The sequence below is a fragment of the Symphodus melops genome (assembly GCF_947650265.1).
Source record: "Symphodus melops genome assembly, chromosome: 10".
NCBI classification, from domain to species: Eukaryota; Metazoa; Chordata; class Actinopteri; order Labriformes; family Labridae; genus Symphodus; species Symphodus melops.
The window spans coordinates 873,059-894,078 of record NC_136700.1 but is presented as its reverse complement, the minus strand read 5'-3'; the positions used below and the strand labels follow the sequence as shown (position 1 = coordinate 894,078).

Sequence of the window (21,020 nt, the reverse complement as noted above, 5' to 3'; positions counted from 1 at the left end):
GCAGCTACCAGGACACAGCGGCATGTGGTTGTTTATGGATAAGTTTAGCTACCTCTGATGGAAACTTTACTCAGCAGCCTCCATCATCAGTGTGTGAACGACTGACAAAATAAAACAAGCTTCAACATTTGAACAGACCACCATGAAAAGCTTTGACTTTATTTCTGTCTGAACTGAACTGTTCTTTGCAGCGTTCATGTCTGTGACACATTACAGACGCTGGTGATACTTTCTGTCCCACCTCGTGTTTTATAACCGCACACATGAGGCCACACCTATTGAGTGGGCTGCTGGGTCAACTGTCGATGCCCCGCAAGACTCTGGGGAATGAAAACAAAAAGTCCAGAGTCAGCCTGCTCGGTGAAAGCATCAGTGTCATCAGTGTTCCTATAAAGTCACTCAAGGTGTGAACAGCTTCGATGTGCAGCCTCTTGTCAGAGAGGAAGTTTGTGGTAAGTTTACCGCGTCCACACCTGACATTTCTTGGAAGAGAGGGCCAACCAAAACATGTCACGGTTCTTTTCTCGCATCCACTTGAGTCACTAGTAGTGAAATACACATACGAGACAAAAAGCTGTTTCTACAGGATAAACATGTTTACAGCCTGGAACAATTAAAAAAACAATTAGGTCTAATTACTGTCATCACTGGCACACACTTTAATGGATTCATTCATCTTCATAAATTTGTCGATTTATCTTTTAATGGTGTCTCGCTTTAAAGAGAAGTATAACGTGTGGGCTGTCCTTCTAGCAGAACATAAACCCACCTAACGCTAGCGAAAGCAAACATCTATTTCATGCTCTCCATATTTGGGCGTGTAGCTGACGTGATTGACAGGTGGGCTGTGTGACATCACTCAGGCTTCATTCATTCATAGTTACAGTCTGAGGTCCAGCTGAGCGCCGCCACCGCCGTGGAGGAACATCAGGGGAACGTGCAAAAAACTGAGATAACAATCAAAGCGGTCGACCGACGTTTCACACGTTTCTGCCTCGGGGGAAAGTGCGATATTCACTGCCAGATAAAAACCTGTGAGCCTGATATGTCAGACTGTCGTTTTTGTTTCATCCTGTTAGCGTTGTGATTGTTTCTGTCACATTGACATGAAGCTGACCCTGATATATCTAACCACATCTATAGCTGGTTTTTCCCATCAGCACTGACTGTGGTTCTGGAGTCAAAGCATCGAGCTGAAGCCAGTGTAATACAAAACGTCCTACTTGCACGATGTGAGGTTTTCCTCCTCGCTCACGGACGCCACGCTTTCATCACTCAGCAGAGTCTGCTTCTTCATCTCAGGTGTCATCTTTTGTTTGTTTTTTTCAACCAGCGCTCACACAGGAAGTCGTCTGACGTTAAAGCTGGCACCCTGTGGTGAACACTGGGGCCGCTGCTCCACTTTCTAACAAGCTTGTTCAACACTTTTCTTTTATGACCTTTTTAAAGGAAATCTCTGAGCGAGCTGCTGAGTACCAACTGTTGTTTATATGACACATTGTTTTCCACTGTAACAGGACTTCCCCCTGAGACAGTACGTACAGCACCACAGAGGTGTGAAAGAACATCGGCACGTATGTTGCTGTTAGTCAATCAAATCCACCGTGCAGCTCACAGCTTTAAAGCTGAGACAGGTTCAGGGGTGACATATATTTAAAAAACGATTGAGACGAAAATGTGTCTCCAGTCTGTCTACAAACCATCCAAGCCGTTTGGAGATTTTCCCTTCATGACATCACAAAGGGCAGTAGCCCCTCCCCCAGGTTTGGTTTGCAAATCCGCCAAGAAAAAAAAAAAAGAAAAGCAGAAAGAAGAAGCGACCACTCACAGCCCGAGTCCATCCTAACCGTGGATGTTTCTGCTCGACCCCTCGCCGTGCAGCGCAGAGGACGAAACGGACCCGAGCTGCACGCCGACACCGGATTATAAAATGTCAAGAGCCGTCTTAGTAAATGATGAAGATTGTACACAACGTTTATTAAAACTAAGCAGCAGGAAGACATTAAAACTCTTATATACAGTTTGACTAAAATGTTTGACCCAAGAAGCCCCGTCTTTGTTTTACAGATTAAACTCTAACGTGTCATTGATCAAGAGGAAGAACAGAAGCTCCGGCGTCGGGTCACCACCAGGTGAAGGTGACTCTGTAGAAGAAGTCGTAGCTCTTGGACATGAAGCTCTTCTCGGCGACGTGGCGCTGGATGCTCACGCTGTAGCCCTGACTCTCGATGTCCATCCTCACGCAGTCCAGCAGGTCTTTGACGGACGGGGCGGCCTTCCAGGGTCCGAACGTCACCACCGACTCCTTATCCGCCTCCAGGCTGTTGATGGCGTTGTCGTAGAGACCGAAGTCCTCCTCCGTCCGCATCACGCAGATCATGATGGTGGACTGGCGGGTGGCGATGGCCTCGGCTCGGGCGATACGGATCAGCACCTGGAAGAGATGACAAGCTGTTTCCACTCTGGCAGATGCTGATGGGGGATCTAGAGCGTAAATTCACATTCTCGAATTTAATTTGAAGACACGCCCACACAACCCGAAGGCCATTTCATGACAGGCCACATCAGCGTGACATCATAACAGCGAGACACAGCGTAGCACGCCAACATACTCAGAAAGATCAATGAACCCTCGGACGGTCCGTCACTCGTCTGAATCGCTCGCAAAAAAAACAACAAACCCAACTTTGAAACTAGTCCTGGTCGCACAGGAAGTGACGACACTTTCGACCAATCAGTGGACTGCAGTGCGTCTATCTCCACTCTTCACGGTCGGATCGTGGCTCTTTGTTACCAAACAGAAGGCTAGCAGAAACGTCCGCTCCCACGCTCGCCCAGACGTCGAGCGGAAACATTTAATTGTCCGTTTGTGTTCACACGATGCAGCTCACCTCAAAAATGAGAAAAAAGCCCAAATTTGTGTCTCCTTTTTTTTGTTGTTGTTACGCAACAAACGCACACTTAGCGTTCGGTTAGCCTGCTCTGTAAATGTAGGACAGTACTGAGGAACTGACCTCGATGTTTTCTTTGTAGTGTGGGACTCTGGAGAGGAACTGCTGCCTCGCCACCAGCTCTCCAAACAGCCTGGGAGTTTCCTCCAGTTGCTTGATCAGTGGCTTGATGTTGTAGTACACGGCCTCTTTGTGCACCTTTAAAAAAAAACACACACAAACATCAAGAAGCTGTCAAGCGAGGACTCCTAAAACGCCGTCTGACCGCTCCTCACACCTCCTGGACGTTCTCGGCAGGGAGCTGCTCCGATCTCAGGAACTCCAGGATGGCACCAAAGTGCGCTCCGTTGCGGTCGATGAAGTAGCGCCCCTGCGTGTCCGTGCGTAGTTTGGGGTGTCCGCTGAACAGCTCGGCCAGCTTGGACTCGGGGTGTTTCTTCAGCGTGCCCACCGTGGTGACGAAGAGGAGGCCGCCGACGTTCAGCTGCACGACCGCCGAGTGCTGAAATCAGTCCAGCGTTAAAGTCAGGAGTGTTTTAAGTGTTTGAGTGTAAGAATGGATGAAGCGTCTGTGACTGTGGACAGGTTTCAGAATGATTAGACATCTGCAGAAACTAATTATATACTGAATAAACAGTGTTGCTGTGTTTTCTTGGTTTGCTCGTCTTTGTTTACATGGACTCTGTTTGTTTCTGTTGTTTGTTTATGGATCTGCTGCAGCACTTTGAGTTCAAGAAAACAGCACGTTTTGTTCTTCTGCTTGTTTGAATGGGATTGGAATCTCGAAGGCTTTGAGAATGACAGAAACCTGAAAGTCTTCAGGAGAATAAATAAAGGTTTGAATGAAGAAATTTACTTTTTCTTTTTGATTCACGGGGAGTTTTTTTTTTTTAAAGATTCCCTGAGGTGGACTCTTTTTTTTTTTTCTACATGATCTCAACTCACAAATTAAACCCCTGAGTCGAGCTTCAATAACATGAAGAACACTGCAGTCACAAAGTGTTTTTTTTATAAAACTGAGCCTTTAAAAATGTCTTCATGCAGAGGTGCAAATGTTGAGGTATGAAGTTTCACTGTTTATTAACTCCTTTTAAAGTTGACTTTTTTTTTTTTTTTTATCCCTGAACGACTTGAGGAAGTGTAACGGTTCATTTACCTCCTACAAAACAATCAACGCGTTAACAGAAGTCTAACCCTTCATCCTCATGATTTATTTGATTTCCTTAAAGATGTCTACCTCTCATTGAGCAGCTGAGGAGTGTCAGATATGAAAACTGTCACCAGGAACGAACATAGGCTAAAAAAAGAAACGAGGCAAAGTGAAGACAGATGGAAAAGTTTCACAACTTTCTGCGCGTGCAGACACCTGCTGCACGTGCACGGCTCTCTCTATCTAAATAAACTGTAAAAGCTCCTTTGAATAGACGAGCTTCGATCATAAATAGTCTTTTCTTACTGAGGTTGAAGGCTGTTTAGGAGTCGACTTGTAGTCCGGTAAACTCATCTCGGCGTCAGGCTGTTTGTCCAGGTGGGAGAGCAGGGAAATTTCACCTCACTCCTGTCCAGGTAGGAGTGAAGGGGGCGTGGCCTAACCCGGATCTGATGCGCCAGTGCTGAAAAGATGAGTCACTCTGAAGGTAAAATTGTTGTCCGTTTTCCTTGGCGTCCTCAGAGTCACGTGCTGGCCTGTGTCAACATTTGCTTAAACTGTTTTGACTATATATTAAACAATTCTGTAATTTATATCTACACTGATTTGTAACTCTAGTTTTAACACATTCATAATATGTGTCATAGTAAATTTACATGTACCGACATAACCATGTCAAATGTCCTTAAAGTATAATTAAATATGAAGTTGCTCCATCACAAGTTGACAAGTCCACACATACTGTTATTTTGTCCTCATAAACAAACGTCACATCTGTCTCACATTTAAAGTTCACAGTATTTTATTGCTCCTCGTCCTGACCCTTAAATGGCTGCTGTACGTGCACACGTTTTTCTGGCGCCATGAAATAAAGTGCAGAGTGAGACATCTCACCTCACCCTCTCCGTGAAGATGAGTCTGCAGCCCGGAGCTCCTTCTACCCAGACTGGTGAAAAGTCCAGGAAACAAAAATCACTTCACCTGACTGTGGTTCATCGAAGCGCAGAAGAAAACAATGTTTTAACTCTTTGGCTTCCTCTTCAGATTACATCTGTGAAGTTCAACACAAAGCCGACTGTGTGCAAAGACTAGATTTATTACCCGAGAGTCAAACTGGACAAACTTTATTCTTCTGTATGATGCTTAAAGGACTTTGTTTAAAATGATTTTAGTCACACTCGATCACGTGATCTCACGGAGCACCACGAGCGTCGTCCTCGAACCATTATTCGTCTTCACTGGTACTTTAACAAGTCATTAAAACATTCATAACAACATCTGTAATCTCCAGGACAAAATGGACCACAACATTTTCAAAGTTGATTTTCCAGATTTTATTGTTTTGTACACAAAAACCATCGAGGGTCTCGCTTCCATCAGGCGATCGCAAAAACCTGCAAAACACAGAAAAAAGAAAAATCGAAGTTAGTCACAGCTTCACGCTCTGCACTTTCTGACCACGAAGCCGCTCGAAACCCTTCTCAGACAAATGCCTCGATGTCTTCACTCGAAAAAGACGGCCCGCTCTGAGGGACCGGAGCAGAACCACAGAACGTGACTCTGAACCAGAAACCAGCAGAAGCAGACGGCGTCCAGCTCCGACTCGTCATCGTGTCATCACTGAAGGGACACGCCGGTTTCTTAAAATCCCTCAAACATCAACGTCTACATTTTAATAAGTCCTCTAGGAGCGGGCGGCCCGGGTTCAAATCCTGAGCCTGATCCTGCAGACTCACCCTCTTATGCGGTGGGCACGGGCGTTCCCTGGGGCATGACGGGCGCCTCTGGCTTGGCCCCCTTCTGCTCCGAGATGGGCGTGGTGGGCAGCTGCTCCTCCTTGGGCTCCACGATGCTGACGTGGTCGGGCAGGGGCTTCTTGGGGCCGATCTTGCCGCTGGGGTCCCAGGGCAGCATGATCTTCACCTTGATGCCCAGCACACCTGAGGAGGATCAACACGACGACCCACAATGCATCACTGGGCTTTTAGAATATGACTCGCTAACATTTGCACACATTCACCTTCCTGCTCCCTCATCAAGTTTACCAGAGAGCGCCCTCTGCTGGATCAAACACCAAACTACAGATCTGTAATCTGAATAATTTTCTCGACCTACACGTTAAATCTGAGCAGTGAAAAGTCTCCCAAACTACATCGACCAACCAGAACTTCTAAAAAGATAGAAATTCACCCCATTGGTCGAGAGCAGGAAGGAGTCGGCGTGCACACTGACTTCAAAAATCTGACACGTCGCTGAAGAATCAAAGCTCTCAACACGTGTCAGGAGTAAATGAGCGTTCCGTGGCGTGCGGAGCGGCGCTGCACTCACCCTGTCGCAGCAGGACGTGGCGGACCGCCGTGTCGACGTAGTAGTTGACGGGGTCGCCGCTGTGGATCATCAGGCCGTCCACAAACTTCATGGACTTGGCCCTCTGACCTCTCAGCTTGCCGGAGACGACGACCTCGCAACCCTTGGCGCCGCTCTCCATGATGAACCTCAGGACGCCATAGCAGGCCCTGAGAGAGGGGAACAAGACGTACATGAGTCAGTGAGGGACAAACTTCGTCCTGTGTGAGTGAACGCAGCAGCAGTTTTAGATGTGAAATGTTTCCAGTTATTGATGCGAGAAAGAAAACGGTGAAAAATGAAAAATGGCGTTTTGTTTAGTGCGACTCAAATATTGGGACGCTTAGCGAAAACGAGTTTGTGACCACGAGCCGCTCGAAACCCTTCTCAGACAAATGCCTCGATGTCTTCACTCGAAAAAGACGGCCCGCTCTGAGGGACCGGAGCAGAACCACAGAACGTGACTCTGAACCAGAAACCAGCAGAAGCAGACGGCGTCCAGCTCCGACTCGTCATCGTGTCATCACTGAAGGAACCGCGACCTTTCCATCCTGTGAGAGCGAGACGTGTGCGACCTCTGCACGTCTCTCTACTTTGTGATCGTCATTGGTATCTTTAGTGATTCAGCCTTTTAGGGAGGAGGGACGTGTGAATCCAGAGGTTAAAGAGCGGTACGTACCTGCGCACAGCCAGACCTCCGAGCAGCTTGTAGCGGAGAGACTCGGCCTGAGCGATGGCGCACAGACCACGGGTGGCAACTTTTTCAGCGTACAGCTAAAAGAGAGAGAGAGAGAGAGAGAGAGAGAGAGAGAGAGCTCAGTCCACTTCCTGCACAGACGGGTCACTCCCGACAAAGTCAGACTTTGGAGACGCTTCAGATAAAAGCTCACTAACTAGCTAACTCGCTAACGCCAATGATGTTTCTCTCCCCGATCGTTTGACCCTTCTCAGACAAATGCCTCTGTGTCTTCACATGAAGAGGACTCCCTGGTCCGAGGAACCGGAGCAGGACCACAGAACGTGGACCCGAACCGGCAACCCTCGGAACCAGGAGGAGTCCAGTTCTGTCTCGTCATCGTATCATCACTGAAGGGAGGGCGCTGAGAAGCGTCGGATCCAGCGAGAAGCTAATTTACATTCAGGTTGAAAGTTGTTGTGGTGCAGATCAATGTTCATCTTGTAACTTTCTTTTTAACATGTATGTTAATAAAAAACATGCGTGGCCAAAGATGTTAATGCGTGGATGAAAGACGAGTCCGTTCTTACCTCGACGCTGCCCTCGGGGAAGCCGAACCTCTTCTGGACCACAGCGGTCAGCTCTCTGATACGACGGCCCTTCTCTCCCAGAACATTCTGGGTTCTATAAGACGGTTAAAGAGTCACACGGTCACAAAAACATCACAGGACGTCAAAGTCCAAACGTGCTTCAGCACCCGATCGTTTGACCCTTCTCAGACAAATGCCTCTGTGTCTTCACATGAAGAGGACTCCCTGATCCGAGGAACCGGAGCAGGACCACAGAACGTGGACCCGAACCGGCAACCCTCGGAACCAGATTGAGTCCTATTCTGTCTCGTCATCGTATCATCATAGAAAGGAGGAATTCAGTTCTGTCAGTGTGCGCTCCCTACCACCTGATACAGCACATACATGTGAAGCTTCCTGGGGGGGGGGGGGGGGGGGGTTTCGGCGTCTCACCTTGTGGCCAGGATGATGATCTCAGTCCTGGTTGGAGTCACACGCACCTCCACGCCGGAGTAGCCATCCTCAGCAAGCTCACGGGTCAGGAACTCGTTCAGCTCGGCTTTGAAGATACCGTCTGAGACGAACTGCGGAGTGAGGGAGGGAGCACGGGGTCAGATCATTCTACTCACTTTCATCTGGGCCTTTTTCAAAACCCAAACACAGAAGTCCGCCTGATTAGACACTGAATGTTTCTGAGACGAGGGAGAGACGAAGTGACGACCCCTCCGTACCGTAATAACATGAGGCGAGACTGGACAGCACTCTCTCATGAGAGATTTAATGGACGAAAGTTTTCTCAACACATCGATTAATCACCAGAATAGTCTCCAGATAACTCAAAATACTGACATCGTTGTTTACAGCTTAACTTTCATTCATTTAAACAAACTACACCAGGTGTCTCCAACCTTTCTCAAAATCAAGTCACAAGCTGCTTCGACTTCTTATTTTAATTTACTAATACTATTATATGCTGAGTTTTAATTAGATTTCTGACACTAAGCATTGTATTCTAGGGTTATAGTGAATAGATGCAGTTTGTAATGAATATGGCACATTTACTGAGCGAGTTACTTTCTGTAATTTACTGACAGGACTTTTATCATCTTGATTTCAACATCTGATTGATTTAGATCTGCTCTCCACACGCTAAGCACACAGGTGCAAAGAAAACAACTTTACAATAATCTATGTATGATTAAAAGGTCAGGAGTTCAAACACTCATCTGATATAACTGAAGACTATTTAATCATTTAGTTTAAACTTAAATTAACTTCCAGTCCAGCCAAACGGGATGCTGCTGTCTGCCACTTAGTTTAAATTAAAAAAAAATAATTGGGGTGTTATTGTAAGTTATTTAATTCACATTTTAATGATTATTTTTAAATCTGCAGGTGAATCTTTGCTAGCTCGTTAGCTCTTATTTAGCTAGACAGATACAAATTTAAATGAGGCAGCTGTCCAGACTCTCATTAAAAACAGGTTAAAAAAAAGCTTTTAATTGGACTCCACGTAGAGTTTTTAACCGAGAACAGGGTTCAGGTCTGCGGGTCCGGATCTCATACCCCCCATGCTAGCTCGCCAAATGAGGAGGACGCGGCGCCGGCAGCATCGGGACTAATCCTCTCCGTATCGGGACCGGACGAGCTCAACGAACACCATCGTTAACGTAAAACTGTCTTCTCTCAACATACATGACGATATTATCACATAAGCAAACCGCCGGAGGAGAAAAACTCGCGTTAAACAGCGCTAACCTTCCTCTTCTTGGAGATCTGCACCGCCATCTTCCAAAAGGCCGTAGACAGGAAAGGACCCTGAACGGATGCGGAAATGAATTTATACCGACAGCATTAACTTCCGGTGATGTCAAAGGCGGGCTTTTGCTGGGAATTGTAGTCCAAACACTGGATTTTATCGATAAATCAAGTTCACAAATAGGCACAATAGACTGTAGACTGTAGTAGGCACTTTAAAAACGTAAAAAAATAATCTATATTTTATATATATCATGCATTATATATATATATAATATAAATTAATTAAATAAAATAGAATATTTTTATATAAAATATAGATAATTAATTTAAGGGTAAATATTTTAATAAAATAAAATATGTAAGAGCAACTCTGTGACGACCGAATTTCCGACAGTGACAGTACAGACTCCTCCGGTACAGTAGGTGGCGGTATGCAATCCACCCTTAAAAAAAACACGAAGAAGGAGCTGAGTACGGAAAGCTTGGAGGGTCAGTTTGGGTTTGCTGCTTCTCCCAATTAGATAAAACATAGTTTTTTATTCTCTGAAAATGGCAGCACATTTGAAAAAGCGAGTTTATGAGGAATTTTCTAAAGTTGTGCAGGTAAGCGAACATGTCCGCTCGTTATTATTAACACAGATGATGATGATGATGAAGCATAATGTTGTGCTATGATGCTAACTAGCATGCTAACTAAAGCCCAGTGGACAGCAAACGTAGATAAAACACTTTAATAAATTAGTTAGAAAATAATAATAATAAAAAGTAAAAACCCAGTAAATCAAAGACATATAATAATACATGATATAATAATAATAGTCTGGTTTTTCTTTCAGTACATTGGTTTACTTTTTGTGTTTAAAAAAGAAGTATTATTGTTTATCATATTCGTTGTGAATAAATAATAAACGTGGAAAAAAATATCCTAAACCAAACAAAAAAAATAAAAAATAAAAATCAACAACAGATGTCTTATGAGATAGTTTAACTGAAACTAGACCGTTGCCAAGCAACCCGAACTTTACCAATCAATCAACTTGATTTGTATAAGACTTTTTACACATTTAAAATGTAACAGAAAGTCCTTAGCATGTTTAAAAGCCATGTAGAGATTTAACAAAGTCGACTTACACTAAATATAAAAACACATGCAGACTCACCTGGTAGTGACATTAGAGGCTGTTGTGATAATAATAAAAACTCTGTCAGCTGTAAATGTTCATTAAAAGAAATCAGAGCTGAGAAGGAGGGATAACATATTGTGAAAAGTCCCATGAAGTTTCATGAAACAGCAGTAGATGCTTGACATTGTTCTAACGTGACAGTCATGAAGTTGAATGTTTTGCTGGATGCTCACAGATTCCCCATGAAGAAGCTCCAGCCAAAAAGCTGCGTCTGTCTAAGCCCAGCAAGTCTGCGGCTCTGCACGTCGACCTCTGTAAGGCCACCAACTCCACCGATGCCCTGCAGTACCTGCTGCAGTTTGCACGCAAGCCAGTGGAGGCGGAGAGCGTGGAGGGTGTGGTCAGGATACTGCTGGAGCACTACTACAAGGTGAAAAACTTTTTTGGGTCATAACCAGGAACATGTGAGCTTTTAGCCTGTGTTAACTTTGATTTTCCACTCATTATATTCTGGATGTAAACGCAGCTTAGGCACACGTTACTGTGTTCAAGGTTAAATGTTTATTTGGATCAGTCTGACCCTGTGGCTGACGTCCTCTCCCAGGAGACGGATAACTCGGTGAGGCTGAAGATCGCCTCTCTGCTGGGCCTTCTGACCAAAACGCAAGGCTTCGTTCCTGACTGCATCGTGGACGACGCCATCAGCACACTCAGCAACGAGAGTAAGTCGCCTGTTTGACACTTCAGCTCATTTTATGACACTCTGATCACTGCTGCTGAATAAACTGTGTCTGCACACTGCTTCATCTCTCTGTGTGCAGAGTCCCATCAGGTTCTGGCCCAGCTAATGGACACTCTCCTCGTCATTGGTACACAGCTCCCTGAGAGTCCTGCGATCAGACAGCGGCTGATCGAGGTGGCCTGCAAGGTGACCCCAGTTTGAACGCCGCACTGACACAATCATGTTTTCTACAACGTGACGTAAAATAAAAAAGAAACGCTTCCGTGTCTTCTCCCTCTCAGCACCTCTCTGACACGTACTTCGGGGTCAGGAACAAGTGCCTGCAGCTGCTGGGATGTCTTGGCGTCATGGACGCTCCCCTGATCAAAGAGAACGAGGGGCCGGGCACATCGTTAGGTTTGTGTTTAAGTTGCTGTACTGCAGATCGAACTTTCTCTTGCTTTAAAGTGGAACATCTTTCAGCTCCGAAACAAAATGACGAGTCACACGACTGAAACTCATGTGAAGATGTTTGACCTCCTTATTAAGACTCACTGTGATTGTGCTCATGGTCGTTGTTTTCTTTTCATGCCTCGTGGTGCTTCAGGAGGATCGCGTGACGTCCAGAGTATCATCAGCGACTACTTTGTAGACCAGGACCCCAGAGTCCGCACTGCAGCCATCAAAGCCATGGTAGGACCCCCAACGACAACAACAACAGCTGCACTCACCATAAATGTAAACCAGTCGAGCAAATCTCAGTCATTCCTCACACATAATGCATCCTGTTGTGTGTGCTCCTGTTTGTGTTCCAGCTGCAGCTGCACGAGAGAGGAATCAAGATCCACGAAATCATCTACGAGCAGGTAACGGCACTTTTTACCAGCGTTAGAGGCAACCATGTCGAGCAAAACACAGATACAGTTGTGGTTTTAAAAAGATGCATTTTAAAGATGATCATCATCATTTGGTGTTCAGTGTGCACAGGTCAGTATTTGTGTGTTTGCAGGCCTGCAGGTTGCTGTCAGACGACTACGAGCAGGTCCGCTCTGCAGCCGTGCAGATGGCCTGGGTGCTCAGCCAGCTGTACCCAGAGAGGTGAGACCACGCTGAGGTTTGGTTTGTTAGCTCCTCTCTCTGCTGCTTTACAGGAACCATGAGAGGAAAGCTTCAGTGTAACATCACAGACAGCAGGGCAGTTCTTCTCTGACACGCCTCGTCTTCATAAAACCTGTTTACTTTGTTTTATCTGTCACGTCAGCATCGTGCCGATCCCGTCGTCCAACGAGGAGATCCGACTAGTTGATGATGTTTTTGGGAAGATCAGTCACATGGTCAGCGACGGCTCCTGGATGGTCCGAGTGCAGGCGGCTAAAACGCTGGTGAGGGAACAGAAAACCCTGAAGGTTAACTTTAACCTTGAGCTGTCACGGGACGACCTTCTAGAAGAGGTCAAGCTTAGATGTGTTTGAGGCTTTTACAGTGATTGTTTTCTGGCGTGACAGGGGTCGATGCTGCAGGTCAGCCCTCACTTTCTGGAGCAAACTCTGGACAAGAAGCTGATGTCAGATCTCAGGGTGAGTCTTTTAAAAAATCTGATTCTGTTTCTCAGCACTTTTTTTTTCTTCTCATTTTCCTCTTTTCTCCTTTTCAGAGGAAGCGTACAGCTCATGAACGTGCGAAGGAGCTCTTCACTTCCGGAGAGTTCTCCTCCGGGAGGAAATGGGCCGACGACGCCCCCAAGGAGAGACTGGACACGAACACCGTCAACCTCATCGCCTCGGGGGCGTGCGGCGCCTTCGTTCACGGCCTGGAAGACGAGATGTTTGGTGTGTGAAACTGCATGCTTCCCTTTTTCTCTTTGTATCATCTTCAACAATCAGAGTTCTTTCTTTCTTTGTTTTCCACCGTGCTGCTGAACTTTAATGACCTCTTCTATCTGATGTTTTTTTCCCCAGAGGTTCGTATCGCGGCGGTGGAGGCGCTGTGCCAGCTCGCTCGCTCATATCCCAGCTTTGCAGAAAAGTGTCTGGACTTCCTGGTCGACATGTTCAACGACGAGATCGAGGAAGTGAGGCTGCAGTCGATCCACGTGCTCAGACAGATATCCACACACATCACTCTGCGAGAGGACCAGCTGGACACGGTGCTGGCCGTGCTGGAGGTACACTCACTCACAAACAGGAAGTGTGCTAACCCGCTCTGATGTGTGGCGTGCTGATGACCCCCCCCCCTGTTGATCCTTCAGGATTCATCTCGTGACATCAGAGAGGCTCTGCATGAACTCATCTGCTACACCAACGTGTCCACCAAAGAGTGCATCCAGCTGGCTCTGCTGGAGCTGCTCAAGAACCTCAACAAATATCCCACCGACCGCAACTCTGTCTGGAAGTAAGAGTCACGCGCAGCACAAATCATCACAAATCAAATTATGACAGAAAATGTCACTGTAAAACGTAGCACGCTTCAAAAGATGCTTCAGTCTTGTATTTGAATGTTCTTCTTTTATTGCACTTTGATGATACCAGGGGAACTAAAACAGACGTCCTCTAATATTCAGCTCACTTCCTGTTTTGAATCTCAGGACAGATGCAGCCGCACTCCTGCACGCTGGATCAACTGCACAAACACGTCGCCAGTGTTTTTGTCATTTCTGAATTGTTGATCTTTTCTTCTCGCTCGGGGTTCAAATATGACTGACGACGTGAATTTAAAGCTTTGGTGTTTTTTTAAATTTCAGACATCAATCTTTTTAAAACGTGGTATCAAAGTATAACACAGTTTGATAATTAAGGGATGATCTGTCCTTCAAAGACTCGACCTCTGAGAGGTGTTTTGATTTTTCAGGTGTCTGAAGTTTCTGGGTTCACGCCACCCAACGCTGGTGTTGCCGTTGGTTCCTGAACTGCTGAGCACTCACCCGTACTTCGACACGCCGGAGCCTGACATGGACGACCCGGCCTGTATCCTTCACTCTCGTGACAGTCTCAGTTAGCAGCCTGTTAGCATGACGCTGCACTTTTACCTTTTAGCTCACAGGTTGTCAACATGTCGGCGGCGGCGGCGGTGTGACGCACAGCTCTGGGCTTTTTCTTGACCACGCCGTTTGACCTCAGACATCGCCGTGCTGGTGCTCGTGTTCAACGCTGCCAAGTCGTGTCCCACCATGCCGGCGCTGTTCTCTGACCACACCTTTAGACACTACGCCTACCTGAGGGACAGCCTGTCGCACCTTGTGCCGCCACTGAGGGTGAGAAGTGGAGACAAATGTTTTTTAATTGATACACAAACGATTGACTCGGTCACGGCGGTGAAACCCTTCTCGTCTCCGCTGTCTTCCAGTTGCCGGGCAACGGCCTGGACTTGGTGGACTCGCGGTGCGGTTCAGGTTCTGTGGAGTCAGCTCAGCTCTTCCTCCAGCAGAGTCTGAACAGGGTCAGCATCATCCAGAACCTGGAGACGCCTGGAGCGCAGGACCTGCTGGACTTCACCATACGGTGTGTGTACACACGCACACATACACACAAGATTAGATTTAGCTCCACCAGTAGCCACGCCTTCAGAAAGTGTTCAGTTCTTTGCTAGCAGGGTTGTAACGCTAGCTCGACCTCCTGTCCCTCCTTCAGCGACCTGCGGCGGCTCGGCGAGCTGCAGACGGAGCTGGCTGGAGCGGCTGATTTCTGTGCGACGTACCTGCGCTGCCAGCTGCTGCTCATGAAGGTACACTAATGACTCCTACATCACGTCATCGTGTGGATGAGGCGTGGATGTTCAGCTCTGCCTTGTTTCCCGTCCGCAGGCTCTGCAGGACAGACTGTGGAACATGGCCGTCCCTCTCTGCCTCAAGCAAAACGTGACGGCCACCGCCGCAGCTCAGCAGGTCAGCAGACGCTGGAGTCTGATTCCCCGCCCCCTTTGGGATCCGTCAGGTGTGTTAAAATGTGTTCCCCCCCCTGTTTTCTTGTTTGTAGATCCTGGAAGAAACCTACAAGCTGGAGTTTTTGTACAGTGGTTTGGAGAGGAGACAGGTGGCTACCATCCACCACGTCCGTCTGCAGGCCAAAGCCCTGCAGCTCGTCCTGACGGCTCGCACCAGGCAAGGGTCAGTACACACACACACACGCACGCACACACACACGCCTCCACGTGGAGCACCTCCTTCACTTTCTTTATGACTGATTTGTCTACAGGGCGGATCCCCTCATCAGCAGCTGTGAGAAGTTTTTGCAGGATATCGAGTCTTTTCAGAGGTGAGCTCTCTTTTCTGTTCGAGTCATTCTTTCAGCCTTCCTCTGAGTCTGCACACAATAACAATCATTTCAATTCAAATAAATGACCCAAAAGAGCCTCTTTAGGGCTTCTAATTTTGCTGCTGTTTTACCAAAAGAGGCAACAATATCGTTCGATTTTTCCTCGTGTTGTATCAAAGAGTAAATTCTGTTACGGTGACACCTGATTGGTTGCTTCTTGGTTTAGGGATCAGGTCAGAGGTGAACTTACTTTTCTTAATGATGTCATGTTAATGTTAATGTCTCTCTCTCTCTCTCCCCCCCAGGCTGTTTGTGAGCGAGCTGCCCCACCTCCAGGACAGTTTTGTGGACAAGCTGCTGGAGTTGATGCCCCGCCTGTCGTCCTGTAAACCCGTGGAGATGGTGAGGATCCTCCAGACGACCCTGAGACAGAGCGGCCTGCTGCACCTCCGACTGCCCGAGCAGGTGACCTGAACCGAACCCGGTCCAAAACTCACTGCACGTTTTTTATGATGCACATTTACATGAACGTTTCCCCCTGCTGCTCGATCCAGATCCATCGTGCGACGGCCACCATCATCGAGCCCACAGGAGAGTCTGACAACCCGCTGAAGTTCACGTCTGGCCTGGTGGTGGCGCTAGACATTGACGCAACCCTAGAGCACGTCCAGGACCCCCAGAATACAGTGAAAGTACAGGTGTGTGACACGCACGACTCCGTGAGAGCTCCTCTAGGTGGAGCAGGTCTCTGTGGACTCGTGGACCAGGATTAAAGGACTCGTGTGTCTCCACAGGTTTTGTATCCAGACGGCCAGAGTCATGTGATCCATCCTAAACCTGGAGACTTCAGAAAACCAGGACCTGACAGACACAGACTCATCACACAGGTGTACCTGTCCCACACGGCCTGGACAGGTCAGTGTACCACACACACACACACACACACACACACGTTTACGTTTTTATCTGGATGAACTGAGTTGAAGGTCGATGACGTTTCTCTCTCAGAGCCGTCACAGATCGAGGTGCGCCTCCTCCTGGCCTACAGCTCCTCCCCCCCTGCTTTGGCGTCCAAGCTGGGGTGGAGCGACAGCACTGACGGCCTCCCGCCACCGGAGACCGCCGTGGAGGGAACCATTCCGTTCAGCAAGTCGGTCAAGGTCTACATCATGCCGAAACCTTCGCGGCGCTAACGAAAGCTCCGAGCAACGAGGAGGTCGTCTTTTTGTTCCTTCGCTCTGACCGGCTGCAGACGCTGACTCGTCATCGGCACGTCAGCGACTTTGTGAATCTAAAAGAAGAAATGCTTTCACTCTCTCTCTCTCTCGGGGCGAGAGAATTCTAAATGTCTGAAGTCGTCGGAAAACACAAACGCAGTTTTGTTCTCTTTGTGTCGAGAAGTATTTTTGTACATTTGTTTCTGATAAAGACAAACCCATGTCGATGAAATGATTCGTTTTTTTTCTGTGTTTATTAAGCGACAAACGAGCAGAAACACATTTCGCCCCCCCGTGAAAAATAAACTGCTCATTCATTACAATTCACTCAACATCAACATGTATGATCTCTTTATTTCAGCTAAGATCTTAAAAACTCTGTCAGTCTTCCACACGGGCCTCCAAAGTGACGTTTGCCTTGAAGCGTCTTCAACAAGAACAACAAGAACAAATCCCTTTGTGTCGCTGACGACAAACAGGACTGAAGATGACGGGTTCGACCTCTTGACTCTCTCAAGTGCTCTTCAACAGATCGAATAAAAGCTTTCCTCTGTCAAGCTGGACTTAGCCGTACTCTGAAGCAGCAGGTCTAATAATAGAGGAGCAGGAAACCATGGCGACCGAGACCGAGCACATTACACTGAAGCTGGAGCTGACGAATGCAGATTCTATTCTGCAGAATTTAGAAACCCGGAAATGAAAATGCGATGCGGCTCAGCGGTTTCATTATTGTAAAGATGCACGTCAGGCTACATGCTCAAGCTTCTTCCGCAGGTAACGAGACCTCCCAGCGTAGAGTCACCGCTGAAGTATGAACCAGGCTTAAGCGCGATCTCATCAGCAGGTGGAGTGGAAAACTCCACCCACCTTGGCTCCCTGACCGGCCAGTTTATTGTACTCAGCTACGGCCTTCTCCGTCTGCAGGACTCTGACGTCGACGCCGCTCTGCCTCACAAAGTCCAGAGTGGTGGAGGGAACCTGAGGAGAGGAACGACAGCACAAGGTAACCGATGGAGAATGTCCACAGGTGCACTCAGGCGTGTTTGGAGTCACCGTGCGTGACGAGGAACGCTCTCTGTAAGCCCTCTAATTGAATAAATTAGTATTTTATTTCAGTAAATGTTGAACCTGCAGAGCTTCACTCATGCCTCTGCCAATGACCAGCAGGTCGACCCCCTTCTTCAGCACCTCCTCCAGGTCAGCCGGTTGGACTCCTGGGTAATGCTGAAATTGAAAATAAAGCCCCATTAGTGTCGTTTTCCTCCTTCTTCGGGCTTGCAGAGTGTTTTGATTCTAGATCCACTCACGTCAGTGCCAGTCTCCCTCCAGTCCCAGGCCCGGCTGCCTCCAGGCCAGACCTTACAGTCTTTGTATCTGGAGGAGCATCCCTTCACCTTCATGCTTCCCCAGGAGAGAGAGGCGATCTCTGGAGAGGACATTGTCCGTGACGTTCGACCTGCTTTAAAAACAAGACGATTGAGTTAGCCCTCGTTGTCGGGTTCGCATTACCTTCCTTTCTGGAATGGTAAACTATCGACTATAGCAGCTCCCCACTGGCAGGTTTTCTAACACGCACAATCAAGCCCCTGCAGATGATCCAAACATCAGCAGGGCGACTGATGTTCAACCTCCCCAAAATGGCTCCCAGTTACTGCTTACGTCAGATTTAAAACTCTGCTGCTCGCTTTCAAGACAGCAACAACAAAGTCTCCTCCTTCACTAAACTCTATAATCCAGGTCGACTCTCCCTCCCGCTCTCTACGCCCGACCAATGAAAGGAGTCTGAACCAACAACAGGGTCCAAAGTCTCTTAACTGGTCTCCTCTGTCGCCCCCCAGTGGTGGAACAAAAAGACCAAACTCTGCAGGGTGAGCGAGTGCTGCTGATATTCTTAGAAACAGAGTGGAGGCTATTTTTGAACAGGGCACAGATATGATCCCCTCGTGCTGCACATCAGATCAACAAAAACCTGTCAAACTCTGATTCTATCAGTTACAAGTTTCAACTCAACAACCAGATTACTGTCATGCTGTTGATATGAGCTCAAACTGAACATTGAAGAGGAAATGTTGAAGCAAACTGCTGCTTACCGTTGCTCTGTCTGCACACTGGACACGCCCCCTCTGCAATTAAAGGGAAACGGTTCGATTTAAGTCAACATGAAATTACACAATATTCAAGACTGATATTTTATTGTTTTGTTTGTTTTTTTTTAATTCAAAGCCACTGCAGATTCCTTCATTTATAAATATGTGAGCAAACTCAGGGAACTAATGTCCTTGATGTAAATGGTGAATGACCTTGAGCTTGTGTATTTCTTTTTCAGTCGTCTGAGAGAGGTGGAGGGAAGTGCTGTATTTATGTGGTGTAAGACACATAAAAAACACGAGGAGCAAAATTTGTCAACTTCAACTAACTTTTTATTAAAGATCATCATTAATTAGTGATGTTACGAGATGTGCCGAGGCTTTGAAGCGTGTCGAGTAATGGAGGGGGCGGTTCTGCGAAGCGCGTATCGGGGCTTGCTTCATTTAGGGGAGGAGCCGAAAATGATGACATCTGAATCCTCGCTGCCCGGCTGTACCACGTGACTGCTTCGGGAAGTGGTTCAGATTTTGCCACGAGGTTTGAACCCCTCAGGCTCAGGTTTTTGAGAGAGAGTTGCGGTCAGTTGAGAGTTTGGATAGAGTTTTGATAGTTTGGATACTAGAGTTTGGATAGCGTTGATATAGTTTGGAGAGTTAGGATAGAGAGAGAGAGAGAGAGATTGAGGATTTAGGAGAGTGGAGAGAAATCTAGGTTGCCTAGAGGATGGAGCCAGCGAGGAAGAGGAGGACTTCCCCTGTGTGGGAACATTTTGATTTGATAACTCCTAACAAGGTAAGCTGAATCTAACATTATTTCAGACCAAATAGGTTTGCTTATCAAGAACTGCATTTTCATTCACTGTTATTTTATTCAAAGGTGAGGTGTTTATTGTGTTCCAAGGAGTTGGGGTACAATAACAACACCTCATCCATGCTAAGGCATTACCGTGCCTTGCATGAGAATAAGGAGGCAACTGGAGCTTCACCCAGCCAAGGTAAATCATTACAATATTATAAACGCGCTATAATAATTTTTCCATGTTGACTTTTGTTTATTGTTCAAATAAAGACAATTAACAGACACTGTGTTTATTCTCATTTGACCAGCCACCAGAAAACAAGAGCTGGATGAAACCCTGGTCTCCATGATAGTGAAGGATACACAGCCCTTCAGTGTTGTGGATGACGTTGGATTCAGGACATTTGTGTCCAAACTGGATCCCAATTATTCTGTACCCTGTGAAAGGGTGTTTTCAAAGGCCGGAGAGGTTGTGTCAAAAAAAAAAAAGGAATCGCTTAAAACCAAAAACTGTTGAGAAACTGTTATTTCTGAATAAAAATGAATAAAATCTCCCCTTTTCTGTACATCATTGTCCAAGTTACACAAGCATATTCAGTGCCCTTTTCCTAGTTCCACAAGCACTTTAACTGTCCTATGCCTGATAGAGCGAAAGATAATTTTACCAACCTCTTAAACTGGCTCGAAAGGCAACAGTGATAATATTATGAAAAGAACAACAACAAGAAAAGGAAATACTTGTACTGCACATATAAGATAAAATACAACATTTACATGTTTTTACATCTACTGTTATTTTGATACACTACTTAACTGTTTGATCACAAATGTCACTTTAAATTCTTCACTGGTCACTTTAACATGCTATTCACTGCACAGTATTATCCACCACACTACAGTCCTCTGTATATACCCCCCCCCCCTTTCTACCTGGAATTGTATTTATGTTTATGTTATTATTATCATTTCTATTTTTAACTTGGTTTTTTGACTTTTGACTTCTTTGATTCTGCACTGCTGCTGCTGTAACGCCTGAATTTCCCCATTTGGGATCAATAAAGTAATATCTTATCCTATACACGATATTTACACCTAAATGTAATACATGCACCATGCAGACACAGCTTACACGGCAGTGTGTTTGCAGGTAATAGCACAGTAATTGCAACAGGTAAAATACCTGGTGGTTTGAAGGAAGACACATCAAAAAAATATGTAAGGAAAACAAAACAAGATCTGCAGACCAACAAACTCCCGTTTGAAGGATTTATTTAGTCATGTTGTGTTTTTCTCCCCTTGGCCCCCAAATAATAACTACTCAAGAAAATGATTTTAAAATACACTGCTCAAAAAAATAAAGGGAGCAATA

General features: G+C 46.5%; 4 protein-coding genes and 1 long non-coding RNA gene across 5 annotated transcripts; 2 read left to right on the top strand and 3 right to left on the bottom strand.

Moving 5' to 3' along the window:
* Nucleotides 1–1,949: 1,949 nt before the first annotated feature.
* Nucleotides 1,950–4,577, bottom strand: kctd14 (potassium channel tetramerization domain containing 14). Its single transcript, XM_079354239.1, has 4 exons — nt 4,408–4,577; nt 3,229–3,453; nt 3,015–3,149; nt 1,950–2,434 (listed from the first exon to the last, which is right to left on the bottom strand). Exons 1-4 carry the CDS (start codon nt 4,453–4,455, stop codon nt 2,123–2,125), a joined length of 720 nt encoding a protein of 239 aa, XP_079210365.1. The 5' UTR covers nt 4,456–4,577; the 3' UTR covers nt 1,950–2,122.
* Nucleotides 4,578–5,420: 843 nt separating this feature from the next.
* rps3 (ribosomal protein S3) lies at nt 5,421–9,556 on the bottom strand. The gene is made up of 7 exons (XM_079354299.1): nt 9,451–9,556; nt 8,146–8,276; nt 7,714–7,807; nt 7,127–7,221; nt 6,430–6,617; nt 5,838–6,041; nt 5,421–5,495 (listed from the first exon to the last, which is right to left on the bottom strand). The coding sequence occupies exons 1-6, from the start codon at nt 9,478–9,480 to the stop codon at nt 5,842–5,844; spliced, it is 738 nt and encodes a 245-aa protein (XP_079210425.1). The 5' UTR covers nt 9,481–9,556; the 3' UTR covers nt 5,421–5,495; nt 5,838–5,841.
* Nucleotides 9,557–9,892: 336 nt separating this feature from the next.
* ints4 (integrator complex subunit 4) lies at nt 9,893–17,000 on the top strand. The gene is made up of 24 exons (XM_079354170.1): nt 9,893–10,056; nt 10,813–11,007; nt 11,182–11,299; nt 11,399–11,505; nt 11,601–11,715; nt 11,906–11,991; nt 12,114–12,164; nt 12,308–12,396; nt 12,560–12,680; nt 12,804–12,875; nt 12,953–13,127; nt 13,257–13,462; nt 13,547–13,689; nt 14,146–14,261; nt 14,415–14,548; nt 14,641–14,795; nt 14,925–15,018; nt 15,098–15,178; nt 15,270–15,400; nt 15,489–15,548; nt 15,854–16,013; nt 16,103–16,246; nt 16,343–16,463; nt 16,557–17,000. Exons 1-24 carry the CDS (start codon nt 10,003–10,005, stop codon nt 16,739–16,741), a joined length of 2,913 nt encoding a protein of 970 aa, XP_079210296.1. The 5' UTR covers nt 9,893–10,002; the 3' UTR covers nt 16,742–17,000.
* Nucleotides 17,001–17,101: 101 nt separating this feature from the next.
* Nucleotides 17,102–18,902, bottom strand: aamdc (adipogenesis associated, Mth938 domain containing). The gene is made up of 4 exons (XM_079354171.1): nt 18,856–18,902; nt 18,073–18,224; nt 17,894–17,989; nt 17,102–17,743 (listed from the first exon to the last, which is right to left on the bottom strand). The coding sequence occupies exons 2-4, from the start codon at nt 18,202–18,204 to the stop codon at nt 17,603–17,605; spliced, it is 369 nt and encodes a 122-aa protein (XP_079210297.1). The 5' UTR covers nt 18,205–18,224; nt 18,856–18,902; the 3' UTR covers nt 17,102–17,602.
* A 527-nt stretch (nt 18,903–19,429) lies between these two features.
* Nucleotides 19,430–20,256, top strand: LOC306830552. Its single transcript, XR_013779985.1, has 3 exons — nt 19,430–19,645; nt 19,730–19,847; nt 19,960–20,256. It is a non-coding gene; the product is annotated as an uncharacterized lncRNA (long non-coding RNA).
* The last annotated feature ends 764 nt before the right edge of the window (nt 20,257–21,020 follow it).